This window comes from Antechinus flavipes, chromosome 4, assembly GCF_016432865.1.
Source record: "Antechinus flavipes isolate AdamAnt ecotype Samford, QLD, Australia chromosome 4, AdamAnt_v2, whole genome shotgun sequence".
Classification (NCBI taxonomy): Eukaryota; Metazoa; Chordata; class Mammalia; order Dasyuromorphia; family Dasyuridae; genus Antechinus; species Antechinus flavipes.
In genome coordinates, this window is record NC_067401.1 from 194299242 (window position 1) to 194326397 (window position 27156).

The window sequence follows — 27156 nt, forward strand, 5'->3', positions numbered from 1 at the left end:
CTAATAAGTGTCAGAAATGGAGTTAAATTCATGTTTCTCCTGCCACTCTATGTAGCATTTTTCCTACAACACCATGAATTCTGCCTTCCTCATAAATATTAATGAGAAAGCTTTTTTTTTTTAATTTTAAAAGTTCCTAGAAGAGGTTCAAGTAGAGTTCTTTTTCAAATGATATATTTTGTTAATGTTCTATAATGTTTGTAGAGACTCAGTCAATTAATAAGCATTTATTAGACATATCACTGGAATTATTGTACAAAAAAAAAAGCAAATTCCTTAAGCTCACACTTCAAATAATTCAGTCTAATGGAGGAGACATGTAAACAAGTTTGTGCAAACTAATTATACAGGATATATTGGAAATAAGCCACAGAGAGGAAGACATCAACTTATTAAAGGGCATTGGAAAATAGGAGTTTAGTTGAGATTTGAAAGAAGCCAGGGAAACTAGGAGGTAAAGATGTGGAGAGAAAGAACTAGTAAAAATTCCAGAGTTAGGTCCGAAGAGGCTAGGTCTCTGAATCACATAGGGGTGAGGTGTAAGAAGATTGGAAAGTTAGGAGGAGGTCATATCATAAAGAACTTTGAATATAATGGTGATGATGATGATGATAACAATGACAATAGTGACAATGATGATGATGATATTCTTTAGTTATGTTCAACTCTTTGAGACTCCAAGTACACATGAGGTCCTTTTAGGAAAGATACTGGAGTGCTATTTCCTTCTCCAGTATATCCCATTTTACAGATGCCAAACTGAAGCAAATAAGGGTTAGGTGATTTATCTAGATGCACTTAGTTGATACAGTGAATAGAGAGCCAGGTCTGGAATCAAGAAGATTCATCTTCCTGAATTCAATTTTCTGAGCATAGCAACATATTGTAGCCAATTGACCAGCAAACTGGGACCAGACCCCTTCCTCAGCTTAAGATTCAACAAGAAATTGATTTTTTATACATTAAAAATAATTGATCAAACAAGACCAATTACTTAAAAAGAAACAACAGAATAATTGGATTTCTAATTGGATGAAAAATTAGAGACTTTCCAAGTTGGAAGGGAGAGAGTGAACAGATAAAATTTTCTAAGTTCAGAAAAAGAGATATCCCACTCTCCCCAAGTGTCTATAAACAACCATAGGGAATATGGAAACTATACCAATTGAACAGTATGGGATCAGTTTTCAGATAAGACATAGGGATTATTTGAGGAATATAATTGTGAGAAAACTCTTTGTGTTAATCTTTGAATCTGACTGAATTTCTGGTCAGCATAACCTAGATCCTTAGTTAAGGGTCTCTAGCAGAGAAAGGTAGTCCAGTTTCCTAGCCAGGTAGGACTAGGTTCAAACAATAAAATAAATTTTCTTCCAATTCCATCAATTGAATAGTTTTCTTATAGGCTAGAAATTGGATTAGATGGATAATCAAAGAGAAAGGGAATTGAGCTAGTTCTAGAAATGAGTGGCAAGATGGAGTTAGGGTGGTTCTAATTCTCACAATTAACCACTTGCTGTTCTAATCCCCTCAGCTCCCTCAATCTTAGTGCCTTCCCTCTGAAATTACCTCTATATTAAAGTATATATACACACACACATACATTCACACATATACACACACATATACATATATGCATATGCATGCATATATTTACATAACAAGAGAGGGAGCATATCTGTCTGGAAATGAGGCTAGAGAAATGGGCTGGGGCCAGATTGTACAAGGCTCTAAAAGTTAAACAGAAGAACTTGATTTTTGATCTTAGAGGCAATACAAGCCAATGGAGGTGACTGAGTAGGAGAGTCACCTAGTCAGATCTGTGCTTAAAGAAAATCACAACAGGAGCATAGGATGGACTGGAGTTGTGTCACAGTTTCCTTTTATTGTTCTGCCTCAGTTTCCCTAAATTGTTCTGCCTCAATTCCCTTAATTGTTCTGCCTCATCGTTGCAATCCCCCTTCCTTACCATTAGGACTAAGATCTGGCCACTCTTGCATTCCAAAAGAGTCATAAAATGTAAATGTATAATCCCAGATATGGGGGAGTTCAGATTTCTTGGCTCCTAAATCCTCCTAAGTTATCAAGAATTTATGGTCTCACCTCTCCCTCCTCCCCCCCCCCCCATCTTGTCAGAATCGGATTGATGGTCACTTCTTGGAAATTCCCACCATTTACCAATGTTTGGACTCTACCCCCTTGCCTACCCTGATCTATGGAAACATATATAATTCATTGGAATCTCACATTCCTTGCTGAGGCTGAGGCTGATGTTGAATGCTTTAAGACATTAGCCCTGGGATCAAAATGGATCCTTTGGTCCCAGAAAATCTCTCCCTCTCAGAAATCCAAATAAAATATTAAAAACTCTATCTTGTCTCAGTTTCTCTAGCATTACAGAGTGAGAAGAATCTAGGCAAGGAGACCCATGTGGAAACTATTGCATAAACTAGGCAAGATATGATGTCCTGGCTGTGTGAGTGGAGAGGAGTCAGATGTGAGATGTTGTGAAGGAGAAACTGGAAGATTTGGGGAGGGAGAGGTAGATGGCACAGTGGATAGAGCACTGGCTTTGGAGTCAGGAGCACCTAAGTTCAAGTCTGGCCTCAGATACTTAACACTTACTAGCTGTGTGACCCTGGACAAAACACTTAACCCCACTTGTCTCACCAAAAAAAAAAAAAAAAGCAAAACACAAAAAACCCAATAAAATTTGGTATCTAATTTGATATGGGAAGGGGCAATGAGAGCGAATGCTGGGTCAAAGTTTATGGACCTCACTGATTATAAGGATGGGGACAGGAAAAATAAGAAAGTTTGGAAGAGGGAAGGATTTAGGGGAAAAAGATGAGTTCTAATTTGGACCTGTTAAATTTAAGATTTCCATTTGGAAGGATTCAATAGACAATTGGTGATGAAGGAGGATTGAAATCTAGGGGAGAAACTGAGGCTGTATGTATCGATCTTGGTCATCTGACAAAGATAATAGTGTATCCTCCCTACATCCCAAGTAGGTTTGAAATCTGATGACTTGCTTTTTGATGTTTTATAGTCACATCTGCCCCACTACAGTCATATCCAGGTGTGAACTAAGTGAGGATGTAGCAGGCTAGTTCACTGTTGAGCTTCTTCCTACAGATTACTCCTTAGGATTGAATGTGTCAGCAGATTGAGTTTCCATTGAACTCTGAGAAAGATTCCAATGCCTGAAACTCTAGTAGCTTTTAAACTTCTGAAAGTCTCAAGGATAGTTTAGCCCAGTGGTTCTCAAACTTTTGTTTTCAGTATCTTTATCCTAATAAAAATTATCGAGGATATCTCCAAAGTGTTTTTGTTTATCTGGATTGTATTTATAGACATTTACCATATTGGAAATAAAAACTGTTTTTGAATTTGTAGACCCTCTAAAAGGGTTTCAGAGATCCCCAGGATTCTCTAGACCATACTTTCAGAACCACTAAACTTTAGCCCTTAACTTCCCTAACATTCTTTCATCCAGGAGAAGAAAGAACAAATACAGAGACATTTATAGCTGGCATGGTAATCCCATGTGGAGAGATAAGGGCCTAAGGCTTCTCTCCCCACCTGAAGCCTTTTAACAAGTCTTTCCTCAATCACAACCCAGAAGGAAAGAAATAATTGGTTGGTTGTAGCTTAGCCAATTAAAAACCAAGTTTTAACTTGGTTTTTGTTTGTTTTCTTAACCACGCAGTAAGCAGAACTAAAGTAATCACAGAATACCTGACATAGGGCAAGCCCCTCCAACAACACATCATCACACACTTCCAGAACCAGCTTTACCTCCCACCATTTCCCCATATGAGTTGGCAATAGGGAGAATTTACTGAATATACTCAAAGAGCTGAACCCGCCTATGCCCTCACCTGGAATTGGCAAAAGGAAACCCATGATAGAACCTTGGGGAATACCCACAGTTAGAGGGCATGATATGAATGATAAAGCTAGATGAGGAGACCAAAAAACAAGGGTGAAATAGGAAGTATGGTATGAGGAAAAGCTAGAGGAAATCCAGGAGTGAGTAGTATTACAATTTATTAAGGAGAATGGTGACTAGTCAGTACACTCTTTAGAAAAAAATCATTTTTGCAGCTCTTCAATTTGTTTTTCAGTTTTCCTAGCAGTTTTTATCAAATGAGTTTTTGTTCCAAAAGCTTGGATCTTTGGGTATATCATATTCCAGATTACTATGGTCATTTAGTAGAATGCAATTTGCATCTAATCTGTTCCATTAATTCACTTCTCTATTTCTTAGCCAGTATCAGATTGTTTTGATAATTATTTCTGAAAAAATTTTTTAAAAGATAATTATTTCTGTATAATACAGTTTGAAATTTGGTATGACTAGACAATCTTCTTTTGCATTTATTTTCACTGATTCTTTTGATATCCTTGAATTTTTGTTCTTCCAGATGAATTCCATCATTTTTTTTCAGCTACAATAAAAAAATTTTTGATTGGTATGACATTAAATAAATATTTTAATTTAGGTAGAATTGTCATTTTTATTATATTCGTTCAGCCTATGTAACCCATGAACAATTTAATATTTTTCCCACTGTTTTGATCTGGCTTTATTTGTATGAAAAATATTTTATAGTTGTGTTTTAGTTCCTGTTTTTGTTTTAGCAAGTAGATTTACAAGTTTTTTGCATAGTCTAAAGTTATTATAAATAGAATTTCTTTTTCTCTCTTTTTGCGGCTGGATTCTGTTGGTAATACATAGAAATGCTGATAGAACAAGAACAATTAAACATTCTGTGTTATAAAGGGAATTTGGTAGGACTTCTTTGCCCATTTTTAAAAATAGTTTATATAATATTGGGATTAATTGTTCTTTACATTTTTGGTAGAATTCATTTGTGAATTCATGAGATCCTGGGGATTTTTTTCTTAAGCAATTTGTTGAAAGCACGTTCAATTATTTTTCTAATATTGGGCTATTTAAATATTTTACTTCTATTAACCTGGGTTATTTATATTTTTGTAGATACTCATCCATTTCATTTAGATTGTCAAATATATTGGCATAAAATTAGGCAAAATAGCTCCTAACAATTGTCTTAATTTCCTCTTCATTGGTAGTAAATTCACCCCTTTCATTTTTGATAGTAGTAATTTGGTTTATTTCTTTCCTTTTTAAAATCAAATTAACCAATGGTTTACCTATTGAGGTTCCCCCTCATAAAACCAGCTTCTAGTTTTATTTGTTAATTCAATGGCTTTCTTTTAATTTTATTCATCTCTCCCTTGATTTTCCTATTTTCTAATTTGGTGTTTAAAGAGGATTTTTAATTTCTTCTTTTTCTAATTTATTTTGGTTCATTTATTGACCTATTTTTTCTCTGTTTTATTAATGTAATCAATTAGAGATATAAAATTTCCCCTAAGTAATGCTTTGGCTGTATCTCATGAATTTTGGCATATTGTCTCATTGTTGTCATTTTCTTTAATAAAATTATTCATTGTTTCTGTGATTAGTTCTTTGACTCATTTTTTTAGGATTAGATTTTTTAATTTCTAATTAATTTTTAATCTCTTCTCATTGTCCATTACAGAATATAATTTTTATTGTGTTATGATCTGAAAAGGGTGCATTTATTCTTTCTACTTTTCTACATTTAAGTATAGGGTTTTTATGTACATGTACATGTATACATGGTCAATTTTTGTGTAGGTGTCCTGTGCCACTGAGAAATATATTCTGCTCTATTCCCATTCAATTTTCTCCAGACATTTATCATATCTAATTCTTCCAGAATTTTATTCATCTTCTTAACTTCTTCCTTGGTTTTTTTTGTTAGTTTATCTAATTCTGAGAGAGAAAAGTTGAAGACACCCCCCCCACACACACACTGGTATAGTTTTATTATCTATTTCCTCCTTTAATTCCTTCAATTTCTTCAAAAATTTAAATGCTATACCATTTAATGTTACATATACATACATATATATAATATTGATATAACTTTATTGTACCTTTCAGCAAGATACAGTTTCCTTCTTTATCGCTTTTAATTAGATTTTTGCTTTGTCTGAGATCATGATTGCTAACTCTGCTTTCTTTGCTTCAGCTGAAGCATAATTGATTCTGTTTCAGTTTCTTACCTTTACCCTGTGTGTATTTCTGTGCTTTAGATTTGTTTCTTGTAAATAACATATTGTAGGATTCTGGTTTTTCATCCATTCTGCTTCTGTTTTATGGGTGAGTTCATTCCATTCACATTTATTGTTATGATAATTAACTGTGTGTTTCTATCCATGCTATTTTTGTTTACCCTACTCTCTCTTGTCCCTCCACCTTTTCCCTCTTCCCAAGTGTTTTACTTCTGATCACTACCTTTCTCTACATACCCTCCTTTATATTAATCCCTTCTCCCCTTTTTAGTATCCCTGTCCTTTTTTTGGGTAAGATACCAACTGTGTGTGTATTATTCCCTTTTGGAACCAGTTTAGATAAGAGTAAGATTTAAGCTTTGCCTGCCATCCCCATCCCCTGTCTTCCCAACTTTTATAATAGCTTCCTCATGCCTCTTTTATGGGGGACAATTTACCACATTTAATCTCCCTCTTTCACCTTCGAGTGCAATTTTCTTTCTCATGCCTTTATTATGTTTATAAGGGTGTCATCCCATCAAAGTTGCCTTATACCTGCACCTTCTGACTACATATATTCTTTCTAATTGCTCTTATAGTAATGAAGTTGTTAAAAATTACAAATGATTATTTTGCCATATAGAAATATAAACAGTTGAATCTTATTGAATTTCCCTTTCTTGTTTCTTTTTTTACTTTTTTAATGTTTTCCTTGAGTCTTGTATTTGGAGGTCAATTTTATTTTTTATTCAACTCTTGTCTTTTTATTAGAAATGCTTGAGACTCCTCTATCTCATTAAATATTCATTTCCCTACAAAAGATTATATTCAGTTTTGTTGAATAGGTGATTCTTGGTTGTAGTCCTAACTCTTTTGCCTTCTAGTATATCATAGTCTAAGTCTTCTGGTTTTTTAATGTGAAAGTCAAATCCTGTGTAATCCTGACTGTAGTTTCTTATCTTTGAATTGTTTCTTTGTTGTTGTTTGTAATATTTTATCCTTGATCTGTGAATTCTGAAATTTGGCTATGATGTTCCTGGGAGTTTTCATTTAGGGATTTCTTTCAGGCCAGGATTGATGGATTCTTTCAATTTCTACTTTACCTTCTGATTCGAATATATTGGGCCATTTTCCTTGATAATTTCTTGAAAGAGTCACTTAACTCCAATTGCCTTAGGGGGGGAAAAAAAGATAATTTCTTGAAAGATGTTGTGCAGGCTTTTTGTTTAATTATTATGATGGCTTTCCTTGATCTATTTTCGAGAGCAGTTCTTTTTCCAATAAGAAATTTCACATATTCTTCTGGGTTTTTTTTAACTTTTAAAATTTTGTTTTATTGTATCTTGATGTCTCATAGAGTCATTAGTTTGCACATGTTCAATTAATTTTTAAGGAATTATTTTATTCAATGAGCTTTTGTATTTCCTTTTCCACTGGACCAATTCTATTTTGTAATAAGTTATTTTTCTTGGTTAATTTTTATGTAGTTTTTCCTGTGCCATTGACTCATTTTTCATGATTCTCTTGCATCACTTTCATTTTCCACCCATTTTTTCTCTCATTTGCTTTTTTCAAATCCTTTTAAAGTTCTTCCAGGAATTATTTTTGGGTCTGAGACCAAATTACATTCTTCTTTGAGGCTTCACATGTAGCCAATTTGTCCTCTTCTAAGTTTATGCCTTGATTCTCCCTATTAATATAGTAACTTTCTATAGTAAAATTTATTATCATTTTTTGCTCATTTTTTCCCTGCCTTTTTTTTGTGACCTAGTCTTTTTATATGAATGTTGGGTTCTGGTCCTGCACTATTTCAAGCTTTCTATACTGAGGCTCTGGGTTTTACTCCTGGTTTTTACTAGGCTTCAGTACTTAGCTGCTTGCTTTCTCTGGAGGGTAAGTTTCCCTTCTGGCTACTAAGGATTCGGGGAGTGGCAGAAGCTTTCCCTTTGGCCTCCCTTGGGTGTAGGGTTTAGCTACTGGCCTGCTCCAGGGGTGGGGCCTTGCTGCTGGGTTGTTATGGGTTCAGTGGTTTCTCTTGGTTGGAGGTGAGATCTTGCTGGTCTGCCATAGGGGTGGGGCCCTATTGCTAAGTTGCTATAGAAACAAGGTCTCTTAGATGGTAGGCCAAAAGGACAAGATCTCCCTGTGGGCCCGCTTTATACTATTGGTTAGCAATGGGATCAAGACCTCACCCATGGCTTATTCTGGAGTGGAGTGGCTAGGTGGGGTCTTGCTAGACTGTACTGCTTACTTGCCTCGGGGTCTACTGATTTGTAAAAGGGTAGATTGCCCCAGTTTGGAGCCATGCTGTGAGGTTGACTGCTGCTGTTGTACCTCACTCCCTTCCCACATCATGAGAGAGACCTTTTCTGCACAATGCTAATCATTTCTGAAGTGATTTTTCTAGTTGTTTAGAGGGGAATTTGGGAGGATTTCCTTTGCACTGGAAGTCTCCCCAGATTTCTTCAAGACTCAGCTCAAATCTCATTTTCTGCAAGAGGACTTTTTTGCATCTCTCCTAGCTATTAGTAATATCTTTCTCTCTGAGAGGTTGTCCATCCACCCTGTACATACCATGTATATGTTCATTTATTTTCTTATCTATATCCTCCAGACAGAATGTGAGCTCCTTGAGAGCAGGGCTGGTTTTGCACTCCCCTCTTTTTAAAATTTCCACTGCTTGATACAGTGTCTGCCACATTACCAGTGCTTAATCTACTGACTTGAACTGACTTGCTCTGTATCTTCCTGCCTCAAGTCTCTCCCCACTCCAATCCAACTTCTACTCCACCATCAAAATAATACTCCCAAACCACAGATCTGACCATGTCATCCCCTATTCAATAAAGTCCAGCGACTCCTTTTTACCTCTAAAATCAATTTAAAAAACTCTTAATTTGGCATTCAAAATCCTTCACCCCTGTCCCCCTCTTCTTTTTCCAGGCTTCCTATCACCCCCCCACATACTCTAACATCCATTGACCATGACATCCTTGCTGTTCCTCCCACAAGACACTCCCATTTCCAGACTCCAGGCATTTTCCTCATCTGTGCTTGGAAGGTTCTCCCTTCTCATGTCTATCTTTTTTCAAGTTCCAGCTAAAATTCTGCCTATCCTGATTACTTTTAATATTAGTGCATGTCCTCTATAGATTATCTCCAGTTTATCCCATCTGCAAGCTATCTCATTTTTACATAAGTTGTTTTCATATTGTCCCCCTAATGAGACTGTGAGCAGGGACCTTGAGAACAGGGACTATCCTCAACAATCTTCTTTGTATTCCCAGCACCTAGCACCCACTAAGCACTTAATAAATGCTTATTGACTGATTGACATAGTAATTAGTGACAGAGTGGTTACTCAAATAACCCTAATCCATTATTTTTTCTACTATATCATTATTGCTATTTTTCTACCAAAACTACTCAATAGGTCATAAGTAAGGATAGGGAGAAGAGATAGGCCACTGTTATAGTGGGATGAGACTAGGTTTGAGAGGAATTTGAGATGGGTTTTCAGTCAAACATTGCTGATGAGAACTGCTGAAGATACTAAGTATTTCTTTATGACCTGCCCCCAAATCTTCAGCAACTTTGTGCGCAGCAGCAGGATACATGTAACCCAACCACTTCCTGTTCCTCTTCAAGAGGCTTTCTTGGCCCTGCCCTGTGCCCCATCCTCCCTATCCTCCCACCCCCAGTCCCCTCATCTTCCCTCCAAATGGTAGATTGATGTAATGGAAAAAGAAACTTTAGTTGTGGTCCCAGCTGTCACAAACTCTATTGTGTGACCTTAGCCAAGTAACTTCCCCCTTAAGGATCCCTGTAACATGACAGGGTTAAACTATAGGATCTCCAAGGTCCTTTAGAGTTCTAACTTTTAACAATTTAACATATATTTATGAAAAAATTACCTACTTCCTAGTTTGCATGTTTTCACATGTTTAATTAATATATTTTTGCTTGCCCTCTCAGTAAGTGGTGGAGGGATCATAGGAAGGGAGAGAATTTGAAACTTAAAATTTAAAAATAAACTAATAATAAATGTTTAAAAAGGAAAAATATAAATAAAACCCTACTTCCTCCTGTCTTTCCAAACTTTTTTTGCAACTTTATTCCTCTCAATGCATTCTATGACAATCCAGCAACACTGGCTTATTTGCTTTCCTCACATGTTATGCTTCCATGTTTTTGTCCTGGCTGGATTCCATTCCTGGTATGATCTCCCTCCTCACTTTTCTCTGCCTCTTAGTTTCTTCTTTAAGACTCAATTCAAATCCTACCTCCTGTAGAAGGTCTTAGCTATTAATAGTACTCGTCATCTTCGATGATCTTCCATCACTGCATATATCTGATATGTCTTTATGTATTTTCATGTCTGTCTACAGACTGACTATTGAAGGCAGGGCTGTTTTTTAACCTTTCTTTGTATCTTGAGTGCTTAGCACAGTGTCTGGTACATTGTTGGTGCTTAATGGATGCTTAACTAACTATACTGTCTAACTGGCTGGCTGACTAACTATAGCTGACTGCATAATCAGCCACGAGGGTAAAATTAGTTAGTCCCTGCCCATCATGGAAACACCATGGCGTTGTTGTGGTAGTTCAGTTCTTTCAGTCATTACCCCATTGGGGGTTTTCTTGGCAAAGATACTGGAGTGATTTACCATTTCCTTGTTCAGCTCATTTTACAGATGAGGAAACTGAGGCAAACAGGGCAAAATGACTTTACTCAAGATCAGATAGCTAAAGTCATGTAGCTAATAAGTGTCTGAGATCAGATTTTTTTTTAAACAATTGGGGTTAAGTGTTAAGAAGCAGAAGCTGGATTTGGGCATTTTGACTAAAAGGCTGGTGTTCTGTCTACTGTTTCATCTTCCTGCCACTTAAGACCAGACTCAGGAAAATGATTCTTTCTGACTCTAGGCCCAGCATTCTACCCACTATGTCACCTAACTTAACCTAGAAAAGGAAGAGAAAAGAGAAGCAAGACTATTAGCTAGGAGGTAGTTGTAAAAATCCAGTAAAAAAGTCAGAAAGGTTCAGTGGATGGAGAAGACAGTTAATGAGATGTTGTGACTTATCAATCAATTGATTTATGAGAAACGGAAAAATCTTTAAAGTGTTAGCCTTAGTGACTGGGAAAACAGAAGAATGAATAAAAATCGGAAAAGAAGGAGAAGGCAGGGGGAAAGATGAAGGGGCTACTTTCGGACATTTGAGTTTGAAGCAGGGAATTCAGGCAAAAAAATCTCCCTGGTAATTTTCAACGCTAGGCTGGAGTTTCAGGATTCAGAACCTAGATTCAGAATTTATAGATTCTGCATTGCTGTTCAGGTATGTGTTTTGTTTTGTGGTTTTTATAAAGATCCTGGAGTGGTTTGTCATTTCCTTCTCCAGTTTATTTTACAAATGAGAAAACTGAGGCAAATGGGTGACGTGCCTAGGGTCATACAGATTTGAATTCAGGAGGATGTGACTCCCAGGGCCAGCACTCAGTGCACTATGGCGCCACCTAGTGGCTCCCTGTCACCATAGAACTTATAATTGAAGCATGGGTGTAGTTAGTTACGAAAAGAGAAGTGAAGATGTCCACTGATAGAACTTTGGGGTTTACTCACACTTGAGGAATTAAAGGAGAATGGAAACAGAGAAAGATTAGTCAGAGTTAAGGGTGGGGGCGGCAGCTCTGACGTATTAAAGCCTGCCTTCTAAGTTCTTCTTTGTTATAACTAATATTCGTTCTAAAGTTTACAAAGCTGTTTATATTCATTTGATTCTACCAACTAACCTTGATGCTGGTGCTATTATTATCCCCATTTTATAGTTGAGAAAACTGAGGCTGAGAAAGGTTAAATTACTTCACAAGGATCTGAGATAGGATTTGAACTCCAGACTTCTTGGCTCCAACTTCCTGTCTTACACATTACATAGGAGTAAATTTTTTTTTTCTGAATATATTTCATTTATTTATATGAAACAATCAGAGTTAAGTGGCTTGCCCAGGGTCAAACAGCTAGTAAATGTCAAGTGTCTGAGGTTATATAAATCTTCATATTTAAATTCTGATCTTCCTTCCACAGTGCTACCTAGCTTCCTATCTTTTATTATTCTTAGAGAATTAAATAAGAATTATTTTCTGGCACCTCAAAGCCTTCTGCATTTTTAGGTTAGGTGGAAATGAAGATGCTAGCCACTCTAGCAGAAGATAGCTTTAAAAAACGTTAATTTAAAAAAAAAAACACGTTAATTTTTGAAATAATACAAAGATTTCTCTAACAGTATAATTTAAAAAGATGAAATTACATGAAATTACAAATCTATTATGTACAACTTGCTGTTCCTTTTAAACATATAATACTGTGTAACTTTTTCTTCTCTTTTTTCTTCCTTCCCCCCAATAGATAGCTTACTGTTAGACATAAATATTTACACATATATAAAATTACTCTATACATATTTTCATTCATTAGTTCTTTCTCTGGATGCAGAGAAAGTCCTCCTTCATAGGTCTTTTGTAGTTAATTGGGCATTCATAATAGTCAAAGTAGTAGAACAAGTTGTACTATACGTTCCTCCTGAGCAGTTTTGGCTTACTTCCTCTCATCCAACATTTCATCTCCCATCACCATGCATTTGTATTACCTGTGCTTCAAGGCAAAAATGCCTTCCTTCCCTACCTCCACTTCTCATGACCCCTGATTTCCTTCAGGATTTAGCTTATGGCCTACATTCCACATTAAGGCTTTTCCTGGTCCACTCCAATTATTTGTCATCATTATTTCTTTAAACAGAAAGGAAAGAAATTCAGGTTAAAGTGCATGGGATTTGGATAGAGCTCTGAAAAGGATTGGATTTCCTACAGGTTCTTACTAGTCAAGAGAATCAGAGATTGTCAAAGGAACCTTAGAACTGAGTGTGCTTTGGCATTATGGAAAGAACGCTGGATCTGATGTCACTGGACCTGGCTTCAAATCCTGCTTGTGACCCTTACTATCTGTTTGGCTTTAGGTAAATCTTTTAACTTCCTCAGGCCTTGGTTTGCTTTCTTGTTAAATTTAGTGCTTGGCCTCTGATTATTATAAACCAGTGTGATAAACCTATAATTTTAGGGCAGCGAGGGAGCACCGTAATGTCTGAAGTCAGGAAGACTCCTCTTTCTGAGTTCAAATCTGGCTCAGACACTTCCTAGTTGTGTGATTCTGGGCAAGTTACTTGGTCCCATTTGCCTTAGTTTCCTCACACATGGAATGAGCTGAAGAAGGAAATGGTAAACCACTCTAGTATCTACCACAAAACCCCAAATTGTGTTTGGACAAGATTGAAAAATGACTATGATTTAGTCATTTTGATTCTCTTAGAGAACGGACAACAACCACCCAGTCCAACCCTTTGATCATAATTATTAATAATAATAATGATGATTATAGTATTTATATAGTGCTTAAAGGTTTGCAAAGCCTTTTATAAATATCACATTTTAGGTTCACAGTTATTACAGAAGGTAGGTTCTATTATTATCCCCATTTTCCAGATGAGGAAACTGAGATGAACTTGCCCAGGAACATAGCCAATAAGTGTTAGTGGCAGATTTTGAGTTAAGGTCTTCTTGATTCCAGGACCAATGTTCTAGCTATCTTGATAAGCCATCTACACAAGAATAGTCTTTGGCTCTTAGGAATCCCAAAATCTTTTTTTTTTTGAGCTCTTGGTATGCTGAGTCCCTTAACCCTATATCCTGTAATCTTGTATTTTCTGGCCTGATAGCCCTCTCTCATTGGTTTTCCTCCCTCCCAGGTAGAATACCTACTGAAGAAGGTCCACAGTAGCATGAGCCTCGAGCTGGGATTTGGGGAGCTAGAAGAGCTGCTGACTCAGGAGGTCCAGTCTCCAGGTGGGATGAGTGTCTGGCAGTTTCTGGAACTCATCAACTCAGGCCGTTGCCTGCGGGGTGTGGCCCAAGACACACTCAGCATGGCTATCCATGAGGTCTACCAGGAGCTCATCCAAGATGTGCTTAAGCAGGTGAGAGAAGGAGGAGAATGGCACTGCCAGGTTGGGGAGGAGGTGTGAGATAACAAATGCTAAATAGCACCCCTATTCCTTGTGCAGGGCTACCTATGGAAGAGGGGGCATCTGAGACGCAACTGGGCAGAGCGGTGGTTCCAGCTATTGCCAGGCAGCCTGTGTTACTATGGGAGTGAGGAGTGCAAGGAAAAAAGGGGTACTATTCTCCTAGACCCCCAGTGCTGTGTAGAGGTAAGGAACCAGCCAAAAAAAAGGGATCTGAACCTCAATTTTTACTGTATAATGAAAGGATTGGAAACAATATCCTCTAAGGTCTGATTCCACCTTATGCATAAATTTTTTAAAAACTGTCTGAACTTCAAGACTAACATGGAGACCAGGGGATTATCTGGAGAAGTGGAGGTAGTCGGGTAGGAATGGGGAAATGGACATAGATGATGATTGGACTGAGGCAAAGTTGGACAAAGAGGAATGAAGAGGATGTGGAGATATTTTAGTACTATGATAGTTGTTGTTTAATTATGTCTGACTCTCCATGGCCCCATTTGAAGTTTTCTTGGCAAAGATACTGCAGTGGTTTGTCATTTCCTTCTCCAGCTCACTTTACAGATGAGGAGCTGAGGCAAAAATGGGTAAAGTGACTTGCCCAGAGTCACATAGCTAGTAAGTGTCTGAGACTAGATTTGAGATTGAATCTTCCTGACTCCAGGTAGGACAATCTGTCTACTGTATCACCTAGCTACCCTTACTCCTGTAAACCAGAGGGCTTAAATTCTGAGGACCAGGACCAAGGGAAAGAAAATCTAAATCAGATCTTCTTAAACTTTTTCCACTTGCAACTCCTTTTGACCCAAGAAATTTTTATACAACCTCAGTTATAAAGGTATATCAAATAGATGTATAAATCAAACATTTGCTGATAATAAATCATAATTTCATGACTCCCATATTCAGTCACATAGTCATGACCCACAGTTTATGAAGCTTTGGCTGAGACCAGGCAAGACTACCAATTCTCTGGTGCCCCAGATCAATATAAATGGAATAAATTATTAACTGTAAATTCAAAGTACTTACAGTGTACCCAGCACTTTATTAAGTCTCTATGGGGCTAGTAGTAAAGTAGGGTCAAATAACTATCCCTTCTCTCAGAGAGATCTTTTTGGAGAATATCTGGAATGATACCTTCCCTCATTTCATCCATTTTTCTTCAAAATAGTGTATACATACTTGTTTATTTTCTTCCCCCATAAGATTGCAAGCTCCTTAAGGGTAAGGGTTGTCTTTTTCCTTTTTTTGTATCTTCAGTACTTAGCACAGTGCTTAGAATTTACTAAGTACTTAATAAATGTTTGTCGATTGATTTATTAACGGTGGAAAGAAGCCCTGATCTTTCAGTGGAAGATCTGAGTCCAAATTCTAATCGACATTTACTGGTTATATGATCCTCAGAAAAATTGTTTAACCTTTCTATGCCCATTTCTTCATATGAAAATGAGGATGATAAAAAATAGAGATGATTCTATTGTAACTTTATAATACTGTTAGGGAAGGAGAGGGAGGAAGAAGTTTATCCTTTTTCATAAACTGCAATAGGAGTGTAAGCTGTTGTTATAAACATATCAGGAAAAGGAAAGAAGTCAGAGGTCCTAGGTTCAAATTTAATCCTTTGACACTAGGTAGGCAAACTTGACAAATCACTTTTCCATACTGAGCCTCAGTTTCTTCATCTGTAAAATGAAGGAGCTAGATTAAACAGCCTCCAAGCAAGGTTCTTTTAAGCTTTGGATGAGGGATTCTTAACCTGGGTTTATGAACTTTAAAAAAATGATTATTTTGGTAACTATTTCAACATAATTGATTTCTTTTATAATGCAATTTTATACATTTCAAAATGTTATTCTAAGAAGGGATTCATAGGTTTCACCAGACTGACAAAGGGATCCAAGACATCTCTCCAAAAATCTTTAAACCACTGCTTGCTTTAGATGTCTATGAACATGTGAAGACAACTCTCACTATAAGTCAGTATATAAGTGCCAAGTGTGGTTCTAGAGGAACCCAGGAAAGGAGATCACTGTGGGCTGTGCGAGTCAAGATAGTCTCCATCCAAGAGGGAGCACTTGACCAAGGATCAGCTGAGAGTGATGTGAGGTGAGATGATCTGTCTCCCCCAACCAGGTGCTACCTGACCGGGATGGGAAGCGCTGCATGTTCTGTGTGAAGACAGCATCACGCACATATGAGATGAGTGCTTCAGACACCCGTCAGCGCCAGGAGTGGACAGCAGGTCAGTTCTGTGATGTAATTCTGAAAATTACTTCTGAAACAAATAATCACTATAAAAATCAGGAGGCTCAAGCCTGTTACGTACTAGAAAAGCAAAATCATGTAGCCCCGTTAGGTCTTAGTTTCTTCTTCTGTGAAATGGACATTTGAACTTAGGTCTTCCTAACTCCATGTCCAGCATTCTATTTACTATTCTGTCTATTTGGCACTACTAATACTTCTACTATTACCACCACTACCACCAGCACCACCACCACTACTACTACTATTACTACTCTTCCTAAGCATTTATCTAGTTCTGTAAGGCTTGCAAGTCATTTTACAAATTTCTAATTTTATTCTAACAATGACCCCCATTTGGCAGATAAGGAAACTGATCAAAGAGTTGACTTGCCCAGATTCACATGGCTTGTAAGTGTCTGAAATCTCACGGTCAAATGCAAAAAGACAGAAATAGTAAAAAGTTCCTTTTCAGACCATTTTGAAATAAAAATTATATTCAACAAAGGGCCAGAGAAAGATAAGACAAAAAATCAATTGGAAATTAAATAATCCAATTCTAAAGAATGAGTGGGTCAAAGAACAAATCATAGAAACAATAATTTATTCAAGAGAATGAAAATAATGAGACAAAAATAATGAGATACAAAACCTATGGAATATAGCCAAAGCAGTTCTTAGGGGAAATTTTTTTTATGTCTCTAAATAGTTATATAAATAAAATAGAGAAAGAGGATATCAATGATTTGTGCATGCAACTAAAAAAGATGAAAAAAATAACAAATTAACCCCCCCAATCACTGACATCCATTTTTTTTTTCTGCTGAGGCAATTGGGGTTAAGTGACTTGCCCAGGGTCTCATGGCTAAGTTCCATGAGGTCATATTTGAACTCAGGTCCTCCTGACTCCAGAGTTGGTACTCTACCCATTGTGCCACTTAGCTTCCCCTAAAGCCCCCCAATTAAATACCAATTTAGGAATTCTGAAACTCAGAGAGATTAATAAAATTGAAACTAAGAAAATTATTTTTTTAATCAAATTAAATAATGGCTTATCTGTTTTATTGGTTTTCTATCTTTTTTTTAATAACTTTTTATTGATAGAACTCATGCCAGGGTAATTTTTTACAACATTATCCCTTGCATTCACTTCTGTTCCAATTTTTCCTCACCCTCCTTCCACCCCCTCCCCAGATGGCAAGCAATCCTTTACATGTTGAATAGGTTACAGTATATCCTGGATACAATATATGTGTACAGAACCGAACAGTTTTCTTGTTGGGAGAATTGAATTCAGAAGGTATAAATAATCCTGGAAGAAAAACAAAAATGCAAGCAGTTTATATTCATCTCCCAGTGAAACTAAGAAAACTACTGAACTAATTTCTAAAACTAAGAACTTGTGTCTGAGGCCAGATTTGAACTCAAGTCTTTGATTCCAGATCTAACCCTCTCTCCATTGCACCACTTGCCTATATGTATAAGATGATGTCTCAAGGTCCCTTCTGACTCTGAAATCTGTTATTCTTGAGTTCGTTCCTGAGCATCCCTGTATCTGAGACCTCTTAGTCTCCCTACCTCCTTATCCTTGACTCCGTGGCCACTGAATCTTACTTAGTCTCTAGCTGAACCCCACACTCTTCCTGCACTTAGACACTGATCCCTCTGTTCCTAACTGACCCTTGTGCTTTTTGCTGCCTCCTCAGCAATTCAGACGGCCATCCGGCTGCAGGCTGAGGGAAAGACCTCTCTTCACAAGGACCTGAAACAGAAACGCAGGGAACAGCGGGAACAGCGGGAGCGGCGCCGGCTGGCCAAGGAGGAGGAGATGCTTCGGCTTCAGCAGCTGCAAGAGGAGAAGGAGAGGAAGCTGCAGGAGCTGGAACTGCTGCAGGAGGCCCAGAGGCAGGCAGAACGACTGCTGCAGGAGGAGGAGGAGCGGAGGCGCTGCCAGCACCAGGAGCTTCAAGAGGCTCTGGAGGAGCAGCTGCGAGAGGCTGAGCAGGTGAGGTCCAGGTTGAACTGCGGGTCTGAGTGGGCACCTCTTCACTGGAATAGGAAGTAAGAGGCAGTATGGTCAGAGCTGTCAAATACTCTGCCAGAAGGCCAAGGCTGCAAAACTTCAGAGTGCAGGCTAGACCAGTTAAAATGCTGTTATTGTTCATTCATGTCTCATTTCATGATCCCATCTGGGGTTTTCATGGCAAAGATTCTGGAGTGGTTTGCCATCTCTTTTCTCCCCCTCATTTTAGAGCTGAGAAAACAGAGATAAATAGGGTTAAGTGACTTTCCCAGGGTCATACAAGCTAGTAAGTATCTGGGGCTACATTTTAACTCAGGCCTGAGCTTGTCATTCTATCCAAAAATTGAACTATTCTGCAATAGTCCAAATGTATTAAACACACACTAGATTAAAATGTAATTGGGAAACATTTAACAAAATAAATTAAAATACAATAAAACATAGATGATGTTAATTTGTGATTTTCTGAGTCAATATGTAGGCCAGCACTTATGTGTGGTCTAGTGACATCCATTTCTAAGTTGACTGATCTAGTCGAACAGCCTCCTTTGACAAATGAAAAAAACTGAGGCCCTGAGAGTTTAAGTCACCAGAGCTACACAGGTAGTAAATAAGATGTAAACCTAGGTCCTCTGCTATAAAAGAAGTGCTCTTTCTAGGAAATGTTCTTCCCCTTCGGTGCCAAGCTGCCCCTCATAGTTCAACTCTTTGTGACCGCATTTGGGATTTTTTCATCAAAGATACTGGAGTGGTTTGCCATTTCCTTCTCTAACTCACTTCACAGATGAGGAAACTGAGGCAAACAGAGTTAAGTAATTTGCCCAAGGTCACTTCAAAGAATCTAGCTGGAAAAGACAACGGTTTTATATATATAAATAAAAACCCAAGGCTACAAAGGCAAAGTGATTTTGGGGAAAAGATTTTAGTAGCTGGAGAGGGTGATGTAGAAACTAGTATTTGAGCTGAGTCTTAAAGGAGGAATTTTGAGAGGCAGAGATGAGGAGAAACTGCATTTTAGGCATGGAGGATAACAGTCTATGCCATAATAATCTTCTGAAAAAGTCCTCCTGAAATGCTTTATGGTGAAATCTAGGAGATTCTAAGGTGTCAGATTCTTTTTTTAGTTTAGTTTTCATTTTTGTTAAATATTTTTATTTTGTTTTTTGTTATTTTTTTATTTTGTTAATTATTTTTCAATACATGTAGAAAATGTTTTGAGTTCTAAATTCTCTACTCTCCTACCCTTCTTCCCTCCCTTGAGAAGGCAAATGATTTTATATCAGTTATATGTGTGAAGTCATGAAAAACATATTTCTATATTAGCCATGTTACAGAAGAAAATGCAGATTAACAAAAAACAAGAAAAAATAATTTTAAAAAAAGCTTCAATATGCATTCAGAACTAATCATCTGGAGTCCTTTTTCATCATGGATCCTTTAGAATAGTCTTAAAATTATTCTCTTGATCAGTCACTAAGTCTTCTTGTAAGTCATCCTTACAAATCTTGTTCTTGCTGTATACAATGTTCTCTTAAGTTCTGATCATTTTGCTTTGCATTAGTTCACAAAAACCTTCCAGGTTTTCCTGAAACTACCCTGCTCATTATATCTATAGCATAAAAATATTCCATCACAATCATATATCACAATCTGTTCAGCCATTTTCCCTCAATTTCCAGTTCTTTGCCACCATGAAAAGAATGACTATAAATATTTTTGGTAAAAATATGTTCTTTTCCCTATTCATTCCCTATTAAAAAATAGATTATTCCCTATTCCAAGATTCATGAAAGCTATATTAGTAGAGGATAAGTCCTGTTAGATTTGTATCTCCTTGTTTTTTATCCCCAGGTATCTGTATACATATATGTGGTAATCTCTCTACCTCCAGACTGTAAGCTCCTTGAGAGTAGGAACTATTTTCATTTTTGTTTTACCTCCTTAGTATTTACCATAGTACCAGGAAAATAGTAGACATTTAATAAATTCATTCCTTCTGGAAAGGCTTTGAAGGCAGAGCTTTGTCCATAAGGGTCTAGTCCCTAGCAACTAATTAAATTACCTTCCCAGGCACAAAAAGGGCAGCAATCTTCATTAATAGAGGGGGAAATCCATGCAGTAAAATCCTTGAAATATCAAAGTACCAGTAATATGATCATAATTCTTCCTATGTATTGTATATGTTAATTAAGTTCACTGAATTGAGTTGAAAAAACACTTAGTAAGTGCTTACTAAGAAGAGGGGCAGCTAGGTGATACAGTAGATAGAGTGCTGGACCTGGAGTAAGGAAGACTCCTCTTTTTGAGTTCAAAACTAGCCTCAGATCAGATTTACAAGCTGTGTGACCTTGGGCAAGTTACTTAACCCTGTCTCTGCCTAGCACAGTACCTGGCACTTAATAGATGCTTAATAGATGCCTATTGATCCACAAGTTTGGGCTTCCGACCCAATGCCCTCAGAAATTCTGCCCCATTATGTCCTGGTTCTGCTGGGCTCTTAATGATCCTGTGCTTCCTCCTCTGGATCAGGCACGAGCTTCCATGCAGGCAGAAATGGAGATGAAGGAAGAAGAGGCTATTAGGCAGCGACAGCGAATCTCTGAGCTGGAGGAGATGCAGCAGAGGCTACAGGAGGCTCTACAACTAGAGGTGAAGGCTCGTCGGGATGAGGAGTCCATGCGCTATGCCCAGACCAGGTAGGTCGTGCCTGCAAATATCCAGAACACCTTGATCTTCCCCTTTATTGAACCCATTCTCAACCCTTTCTCTGGATCTACTGAAATTTACCTCACCCCACTGTTCTATAAATCTCATCCCATTCCACTCATATTCCTGTCTATCTCCCACTAGGGCTTTGTTGTTCAGTTATATCAGACTCTTTTTCTTGGCAAAGATAGTGGAGTGGTTTGCCATTTCCTTCTCCAGCTGATTTTACTGATGAGAAAACTGAGGTAAACAGTGATTTAGGTCACACAACTAATAAGTGTCTGAGGCTAGAATTGAACTTTGGTCTTTCTGACTTCAGTCTACCACTCTATCCATTGCACCACTTAGTTGCTTCAGTAGACCTTACCTCTAATATATAACAATAATAGTAACAACAACAACAATAATAGTGACTCATATGTAAGAAACTTTCCTATTTACAAAGTTCTTTACCTGGATTTCTCATAACAGCCCAATGTAAAAGAAAAAAATGAATATCGTAAAATACCAAACTGATACTATAAAATAATTTTTAAAAAGTAATATTGTAATTGACGTTGTAGCATGCCAGCAACAATTTTTTAAAATTAATTTTAGGTTAATTTAAATCTTATTGGTGTTCTGCTTAATTCACTTAATCTTTTGGAAACCTTTGGCCATTTTCCTAAAACCACTCAATCCTTCTCTGATCCTCTTCAGGGTTCTCCTCTTCATCTCATCAAAGGTGAACAGAGACTTCTCTGTGATCCTCACCATAATACCTTCAGGGCAGAGAGAAAAGCAATGATCTTTATCTTTGAACACATCTTAACTAAACATGAGGAATGCATAGTCAGGGGTGTTCTGATAAATGTTTAAGATAAAAAAACACAAGCTTTTAAGTTTAATCTGAGTTTTTAATATTTTCTTCATTAATTTCTTAAGTAAAAATAATCAACAAAACAATAAATCAAGCCCTGGTTTGTCGCATCTGCTCTTTGCCAGTTTCCAAGATGTTCACTTTCTAGGTGAACAAGTTAACAATCGACTCTTTCAGGCCCAGTATGAGCTGGCTCTAACACAATCTGGTGGCACAGTGGATAGAGTGCTAGACCTGGAGTCAGGAAATCTCATCTCCCTGAGTTCTAAACTGATTTCAGACACTTACCATGTGTATGTGACCCTGAGAAAGTCACTTTGCCTCAGTTTTCTCATCTGTAAAATGAACTGGAAAATCACTTCAGTGTCTGCCAAAAATATCCCAAATGGCATTCAAAAACAACCACTACCTTTAATCCATTAGTTTTTTTTAGTAACATGACTTTTAAAATGCTTTCCTAAAAGACAGAGGTTAGTCCTAAGAGAAAGGAGGGAAAGGGATTTAGTGGAGGACATCGTTTCCAAAAAATCTGACTAAGTGATGATAAGGTTTCCTTCTTTCAGGCAAGTCTGAAAAGGACTTTAGTTCAGATAAAACTATAGTTCATATATTTCAAGTTGAACTAACAAGAAGGCTTTAATATGCTTCTATATCTGTGAGAGTTAAATCGTGCCAGAAATAATGCAGGAATTTTTTACTTTTTACTATTCCTTTATACAGAAGAGGAAACTGAAGCCCAAAGTGGGAAAGTAATTTGTTCAAGATCACACATGCAGGAAGGGCCAGAGCCTAAATCCAAAAATCAGGTTCTTTTATTCCATATTAGCTCTTCGATCTTTTATACAACCTGCTCAGTTGTCAAGGTACTATGATGTTAGTCTGTATTGTTTAGTCAAATTCTGCTCTTCACAATCCCAACTGGTTTTTTGTGGGTGAATTTTGCATTAGTTCACAAAACTCTTTCCAGATGTTCCTGAAACCATCCTTTATACTGTAAAATATCAAACTGATACTATAAAATACTAAAAAAAAAAAAAAAGAATAATTTTTAGTATATGCTCTTTCCTTTTCCAGCTCATTCTATCTGTAGATGAGGAACCTGAGGCAAACAAGGTTAAAAGATTTGCCTAGGGTCACCTAGCTATTGTCTGTGGCCAAATTTGAACTTGGGAAGATGAGGTCAAGAATTCTATCCTCTGAGCCACCTAACTACACAAAATAATAACTAACATTAACATAGTACTCACTATATGGTAGACAATATACTAAGTGCTATACAATTATCATCTCGTTTTATATAGACGACAACTCTGGAACTAAGTGCTATTATTTGCTCCATTTTTAGTTGAGAAAACTGAAACAAACAAGTAATTTATCCAGGGTTAGTAATTTATCCCCCAGTAAGTGTCTGAGGCGAGATTTGAACTCAGGAGTGTTCCTGCCTGCAGGCCAGCCCTTGTGCACTCAAGTGCCATTTAGTTATTCAATGTTAGACTCTAGTCCTTCCTATTAACCTTCCAATCCCCGATCAGGCTTTTGGAGGAGGAGGAAGAGAAGCTGAGGCAGCTGATGCAGCTGAAGGAAGAGCAGGAGCGTTACATCGAGCAGGCGCAGCAGGAGAAGCAAGAGTTGCAGCAGGAGATGGAGATCCAGAGTCGCTCTCTGCAGCAGGCCCAGCAGCAGCTGGAGCAGGTGCGGCAGAACCGCCAGCGGGCTGATGAGAATGTGGAGGTGAGCCCAAGGTCCCAGATGTACTTCTCAGGCACCATCACCCAGGGATCAGCATTCCAGTCACCCAGTGCAAGCTACCATCCCTCCAAATTACAATAATCTTTGTATGTCCATTGATAGGAGAAATATATAAAATTGTTCTTCAGCTCAACATGTTGACAATCTAAGGACAGGGGAAAAAAACAAACCACACACTTTTCTTTTTTTCTTGGAGGTTTTACAAAGATCATAATGGGATTTACCAAAGATCAAAAGGGCACTAGTTGAGATCAGGAAAAAAAGACATATGTTATTGTTTTTTCTCCTCTTTTAGCATCCACTGCTCTGGTAAGGAAATGATTGTCAGAACAACCACTCTATCCTTTTATTTATTGTATCAATCTTTAGTGGGAATAGAGTCTGGGTTTTTTGTTTTGTTTGTTTTTTAAAGGGGGACCTGTGAGGCCCAGTTTAAAAGTTTTGCAATCTAACAACAATAGTAGTGGTTGGGAATATTTGGACCCATTTCTCTCAGGTCTCCTGATTGAACCCATATACTTGAAAAGGTAACTGACCACCCCAAGGCAGTGTTAAGTAAATGCCAGATGAGAAGTTGATATTATTAGGGTGTGTGTGTGTGTGTGTGTGTGTGTGTGTGAGAGAGAGAGAGAGAGAGAGAGAGAGAATATTTTTTACTCTGCCATCCCATCTGTCAAATTCTGTACCAGTCCAAAGTGGATTCTCATTTCATACTCCTTTCTCTTTGGTATTTGGTCATTATTGTAGATTCCCAATATAATAGAAGCATAGATTTAGAGTTGTAAGGGACCTTGGAGTACATATCCCCCTGTTTTTACAGATGAGGAAACAGAAGCCAAAGAGGCTATTTGCCCAAGGTTATATAGGCAGTAGAAATTGGATATAGGATTTGAACCCAGATCCTCCTACTCTAGTGATTTTTTCCCCCACTCTGCCATAATGCTGTTTCTTTAATTCCATTCTATTCAATGTACATTTATTAAGTACCTACTGTTTACAGATGACAGATTTGTTGCTGGGAGAGATGGAGCTGGATAGGTAGTTATATGTATGAAAATAATTGGCAATACTGAACAAATAAGTGCTTAGGTAAGGTATAATAAACCAGATGTTTATGCGGGATTCCAGGAAGTTAGTACCCTGTGCTTAACCCTAGCCCCTTGTATCTACCACCAGCTAGAACAACTCACTAGGAAAGGTGATTCTATGCCGAAAGCCACAGCCTTGCCATGTTTCTCCCTCTTCTGGGCCCTTCTCTGACCAGAATTTCTAACAGCTCTGCTCCCTTTACTTCCTGGCAGGCAGCCCAGCGGAAGCTTCATCAGGCCAGCACCAATGTCAAGCACTGGAATGTTCAGATGAGCCGACTCATGCACCCGATCCGGCCTGGAGGTGAGAGGGATAATCCCTGAGACTACTACACCAGAGGCTCCCACAAGCTTCTGGTTAGGCAGCTAGGGTAGGAAGGCAGAGCAAGATAAAATAAAGTATAGAAAAGACAGCATTCTAGGCATAGAGTAACAGCAAATAAGACAGTTGGTTTGAACGATAGAGTACATGAGGGGAAGTCATATGAAACCAGGTGAAGTAGAGTCATTGCTACAGTATTTTGGATAGAGCTGCCATAGTCCATACCTTCTGCTCTGTATGGTCTGAGAGGGTTGGAAACACAGAAGAAATAATGACAAGGGGTGGGGTGGGGGAAATAATACCATCTCTCTCTTTATGCAACTTCCTTTTATTCTTCTCACCTTCTTTCCTGACAGACAAACGTCCTCCAACCAGCAGCTCCTTCTCTGGCTTCCAGCCTTCACTGCTAGCCCGGCGAGATTCCTCTCTGAAACGTCTGTCCCGCCGGGCATCCCGGGACAGTGAGATAACCAACAGTTGTGAGGCACAAGAGTCCCTGAATAAAGAGGATAAATCCTCCACCCTTGACCCCACCTCTCAAGAAGAGAAGCTCAATTTGGAACCAACCAACTAACCTCCCCAAAGACCTTCAGCCATGATTTTCACAGCTGGACTGTGGGTGAAACCAGCCATCTGCTAGAAGAAATCATTTAGCCCAGGATATCCAGGGGTTCCATACCCTCAAATTCTGTACCAGTCCACAATTGGGTCAGGTACACCTCTTCCATGTGACTTCTAGCCTCAGACAATTGAGAGTCCTCAGGTTACTGATCTTTGACTTAGCCCTAAGAGTCTGCCAGTGAAATCTGAGACAGAGGGACCAGAGGAAGGAGAGGGGAAACCAGGGAGCCAGGAGCTCTCTGCGCCCTCCTATACACCTTCTTCATTCCTCCAAACTGCCAATACAATGGATTTGTCAATGTGTACAATTCTAAATAAAACTCTTAGAATTTATAGACGATGTGGGATCTATCCTTTTTTGGTACCCCAATCTTTGTTCATCTCTCAATTACTTAGTATGTTAATCATTAATTTGACATGTATTACTAATCCCTCCTTTGTGCCTGATGCTATCTTAAACTTTGTGTAGGATACAGAAATAGGACAAAAGATGGTCCTTTACTACAAGTAATTTACATTATAGTTGGAGAGATAACTCATAAAACAGGAATGGATGCTATATGGCAGTATAGAATTTTGTGATCCAAGTAGTAAGTGCTATGTTTGTAAAGAATAAATGAATCAGTGAAAAATAAAGAGCTGAGATGATGGAATAGCAGTAAGTAGAATTTCACTTTCTATCCCAACTCTTCCAATCCAGAATATGCAATAGATTGGGAAAACCAAGAAAAACACCATCAGTCATTTTTCCTGGCTAGGCCAGCATAGTTTTACAAACACTAAGGATAGAGTCTAGGCAGTCTCTCCCTGAGCAGAGCATTCCAGTGAGGCAAATGAAAGAGGACCAAGATTGTCTACTAGGCAAGGAGAGATCCCATACTCAGAAGGGCCCAACCCTTGTAGGAAGTGGCCGTTCTTTTGCTCACTATTCAGATCCAAGTCATGCATCCAGAGCAGCCTAGGCAGGGGATGCAGGGATGGTTTTCAAGGTAAGTACTGAGGTGGTAAACTGAGCTGAATACTGAGAAAGCAGAAAGTTCAGAAATAAGCACTAGCTTGGTTCAGAGTCCTGGGGAGTCTGTGGTGGTGGTTGTTTATCCTTTGTTCTCAAAGAGGACTAATGACATCAGAACAGTGATGTCCTGACTTATAAGACTAACTGGATTTAAGTGAGGCAGAGCTGTGCAAAATCATCAACTTCAGTCTCTCCTCCAAAGTCATAGGAGTCTAATGGCAAGACACAGGTCAAGATGACTGTCAATGGTCTCTGATGCAGTGGCCCTTTTTAAGCTAACGTCTTTCTCAGGTCTCAATTGTCTGATGAACACCCATTTAGCTGTTAAAGACTAGGTAAGAA

At 38.1% G+C, this 27156-nt stretch overlaps 1 protein-coding gene across 1 annotated transcript in view; it reads left to right on the forward strand.

Annotated features, from left to right (window-relative positions):
• The window catches only part of DEF6 (DEF6 guanine nucleotide exchange factor), a 43483-nt gene extending 17351 nt beyond the window's left edge, over nucleotides 1–26132 (forward strand). Inside the window, exons 4-11 of the mRNA XM_051996454.1 lie at nucleotides 13912–14139; nucleotides 14227–14373; nucleotides 16324–16432; nucleotides 18138–18436; nucleotides 20984–21150; nucleotides 23552–23750; nucleotides 25070–25160; nucleotides 25535–26132. Coding sequence (XP_051852414.1) covers nucleotides 13912–14139; nucleotides 14227–14373; nucleotides 16324–16432; nucleotides 18138–18436; nucleotides 20984–21150; nucleotides 23552–23750; nucleotides 25070–25160; nucleotides 25535–25752 — 1458 coding nt within the window. The 3' untranslated portion in view covers nucleotides 25753–26132. The remainder of the gene's footprint in view (nucleotides 1–13911; nucleotides 14140–14226; nucleotides 14374–16323; nucleotides 16433–18137; nucleotides 18437–20983; nucleotides 21151–23551; nucleotides 23751–25069; nucleotides 25161–25534) is intronic.
• The last annotated feature ends 1024 nt before the right edge of the window (nucleotides 26133–27156 follow it).